We start from the raw sequence: 3329 nt of genomic DNA, 5'->3' as shown, positions 1-3329 counted from the left end.
GGCTGGGGATTCGGACCCGCCACCTTAGGTGTATGTGGCTGGCGCCTTAGCCACTTGAGCCACAGGCGCCAAGCCGAGAACAGCAAGTCTTAATCAGTTCTACTGTCCCACACTGCTATTCTTCAGACAGCTATTATTATGGACTAAAGTAAAAAAATAATCTTACACATACGGACAGAATGCAAAGCAGTGTACATTTTAAATACGCTGCAGTTTGCTGTTAATATAGGAGGCATGAAAAGCAAATCTTCGATGGAAAATTAAACGTAATTAGAATTAGGTCTTATCATTAGTTAATAATAGGGACAAGGACAGTGCAGTAATAAATGGCTATAGCATTCCCCTAAGCAGTTTCTCTTAAAGGGTGATTTAATTTTTTTTTTCATAAAGCTACTGTAAAGAAATTTGACATGGAGTTTTGGTGATTGCAGTATGCCAGCAGCATTTCAGTTCTGTTGATAATCCCAGCTGGGTATGTAGGATTGCGGGTCAACAGTGGTTAGACAAAAAGATAAACAAAAAGATAAATGCAGGGTAAAAAGGGTACATGTTTTATTTTAATGCATGCGTTCATCTCCACTTTTCTAGACAGAATTTTTTCTAGCATCTTAATGTGATGTGGTGAGTTTCATGGAAGATAGAATGGCAATGTCATGAAATCCCCAACAATTAAGAGTTTTCACGACCCTCGCAATTAGATAGGGATAATCTACACTACATATTTGAATTGAACCGACTTGTGGCTTGAACTGAAGTATATGACTCTTAAGAAAACTCCCCAAATTTTCCTACGACTTGTACCGTATCTTTTAGCTATATACTTTGCATTTAAAATGCATATCACACTAAAAAGAAACTTGAAATCCTTAATCTACTGGTGATAAATTTGATGCCTAAAGAAATAATGCTGGCATGTTTACATCATTTAAAAGGTGTTTTGACCAAGGCAGGAAATCCTTGATATTTTCATGAAAAACTCGTGGCCATTTCTCACACATTGCATTCTCCACAGAGACCGTTTTCGTCATGCTGTGGGGGAATCAGACCCGGGGCTCAGACTTCGTCCTGATGGGAATCTTCACTCACAGCCCCACCCACACCTTCCTCTTCGCTCTGGTGCTGGGCATCTTCACAGTAGCTGTCCTGGGCAACACTGCCATGGTGCTCCTTATCTACCTGGACACCCAGCTCCACACGCCCATGTACTTCCTGCTCAGCCAACTCTCCCTCATGGACCTCACGCTCATCTGTACCACTGTGCCCAAGATGGCCTTCAACTACCTATCTGGAAGGAAATCCATCTCTCTGGCAGGTTGTGGGGCCCAAATCTTCTTCTATGTTTCCCTGCTTGGAGCTGAGTGCTTCCTGCTGGCCACCATGGCCTACGATCGCTATGTTGCCATCTGCCAGCCTCTGAGATACCCTGTTCTCATGAGCCAAAAAATCTGTGGTCTCATGACGGCTTCTTCTTGGATTCTTGGCTCGCTCGATGGCATAATCGAAGTTGCAGTTGCACTGTCCTTCTCATATTGTGGGGCCAGGGAAATACCCCATTTCTTCTGTGATGTGCCAGCCCTTCTTACCCTCTCATGCACCGATACCGTGATGTTTGAAAGGATGATATTTATCTGCTGTGTAATTATGCTGCTTTTCCCTGTGGCAATCATCGTGGCTTCTTACGCTCGCGTCATTCTGGCGGTCGTCCGCATGGGATCTGGGGAGGGTCGCCGCAAAGCTTTCGCCACCTGTTCCTCCCACCTCATGGTGGTGGGACTGTACTACGGGGCGGCCATGTTCATCTACATGCGCCCCGCTTCTCATCGTTCCCCCACCCAGGACAAGATGGTGTCAGCCTTCTACACCATCCTCACCCCCATGCTGAACCCCCTCATCTACAGCGTGCGCAACAAGGAAGTGGCCAGAGCGTTCATGAAGGTAACAGGCAAGGTAAAGTCTAGGGAGCAAATCGCTTAGTTATTCGCTTCTTACTTACCTACGTGGCTTTATACTGGACCAACACAGTCCAGCCCCCAGTATTTACCCCTTTCTGTAGATTTACAGGCAATCACATAAGATTAAGAAACTGAAAAACAACAACAAACAAACCCTGTTTTCTTGTTTGTTCAAATATTTCATATTTTTTGTTGTGGTTAGTTTAGTTTACTTATAGTACGGCTCTATATTTGTGCAACAAAAAAATTCACAACTTCCTACTTTGTCTTTTTAATACCATTTAACAAATCAGAGACATCTGCCCATGAATTACCTTGTGTTTGACGGCACATATTAAACCTCGTCCCTTTTAAGATACATTAGACTCAACCTTGACAAAGACTGCTACTGATCCAACATCATACTTTAGACTTATAATTTTGTTAAAATGAATTATTTCATATTGTTGTCGTGATATTGATAGGAGATTAAATTCAATTATGGAGATCTTTAATTTTTAATGAGGAAAAGCTACTATATCCTTATATGAATATTAAATTACTCAGTTAAAACCTTGTTGCACCATCCGCACTGTGTTAGCTTTCTTTTTACACATAATAGTGTCACAAAGTTAGAACCAGAAATTGTAACTATTTATTTGTCACAATTCATAAGGTTCAGAAGTCCCCAATAACTGCAGCTTTTCACACTCCCACCTACCATGTGTGAAATTTCCAGTGTTCCACATCCTCATGTACATTTGGTGTCATCAGCCATTAAATGATGTGTTGAGATGTGTTGGTATTTTATCATAGTTTTAATTTGCATTTCCCTGATAACTAATTATGATGCTGAGCTCTTTATCATGAGCTTATCGACTATTTGTTTATATTCTTTTTAAAAATGTTCAAAGTTGTTTGGCTCATTTAAAGTAGGTTAATGTTTTAGTGTTAATTTTTGGAAGTATTTATTCTGAAAATAGCTATTAGTCACATCTATTGTGCAAATACATATTTTCTTCCAATCAATGGGCTGGCTATTTATTTTCTCAAATATGTTGTATGATGAGCAGGAGCTTTCATTTCACGGAACTCAAATTTCAAATTTATTAGTAGGACAGTTTAGTAGCTTTCCCTCGAGCTGTTACCTACTTGCTCACTTACCACAGGACACGGCAGTTTTACTCCCAGGTATTACCCAAGGGAAATGAAAACGTGTCCATACAAAAGCCTGCGTCTGAGGATTCCTACCAGTTTACATCGCAAGAGCCCCAAACTTGAAATCCCACATGTCCATCAAGAGTTGACTAGAACAAGTAGTGATACAGCTGCACAAAGAACTAGCAACAAAGACAGCGATTATCAAGAGTATTTCCTCCTTTTTTTGTTATGAACATG

At 40.9% G+C, this 3329-nt stretch overlaps 1 protein-coding gene across 1 annotated transcript; it reads left to right on the top strand.

Annotated features, from left to right (window-relative positions):
• The first annotated feature begins 1026 nt into the window (after positions 1–1026).
• LOC100957551 (olfactory receptor 2M3-like) lies at positions 1027–1974 on the top strand. Its single transcript, XM_003795930.1, has one exon. The coding sequence runs from the start codon at positions 1027–1029 to the stop codon at positions 1972–1974; it is 948 nt and encodes a 315-aa protein (XP_003795978.1).
• The last annotated feature ends 1355 nt before the right edge of the window (positions 1975–3329 follow it).

Source organism: Otolemur garnettii, unplaced genomic scaffold (assembly GCF_000181295.1).
Source record: "Otolemur garnettii isolate 467f Iridium unplaced genomic scaffold, OtoGar3 scaffold00097, whole genome shotgun sequence".
In the NCBI taxonomy this organism is placed as follows: Eukaryota; Metazoa; Chordata; class Mammalia; order Primates; family Galagidae; genus Otolemur; species Otolemur garnettii.
Note: the sequence above shows the minus strand (reverse complement) of the source record. Positions and strands in the feature narration are given on the sequence as shown.

Coding starts and splice junctions, on each gene's coding strand:
- LOC100957551 (XM_003795930.1), top strand. CDS start 1,027: ATGCTGTGGGGGAATCAGACCCGGGGCTCAGACTTCGTCCTGATGGGA.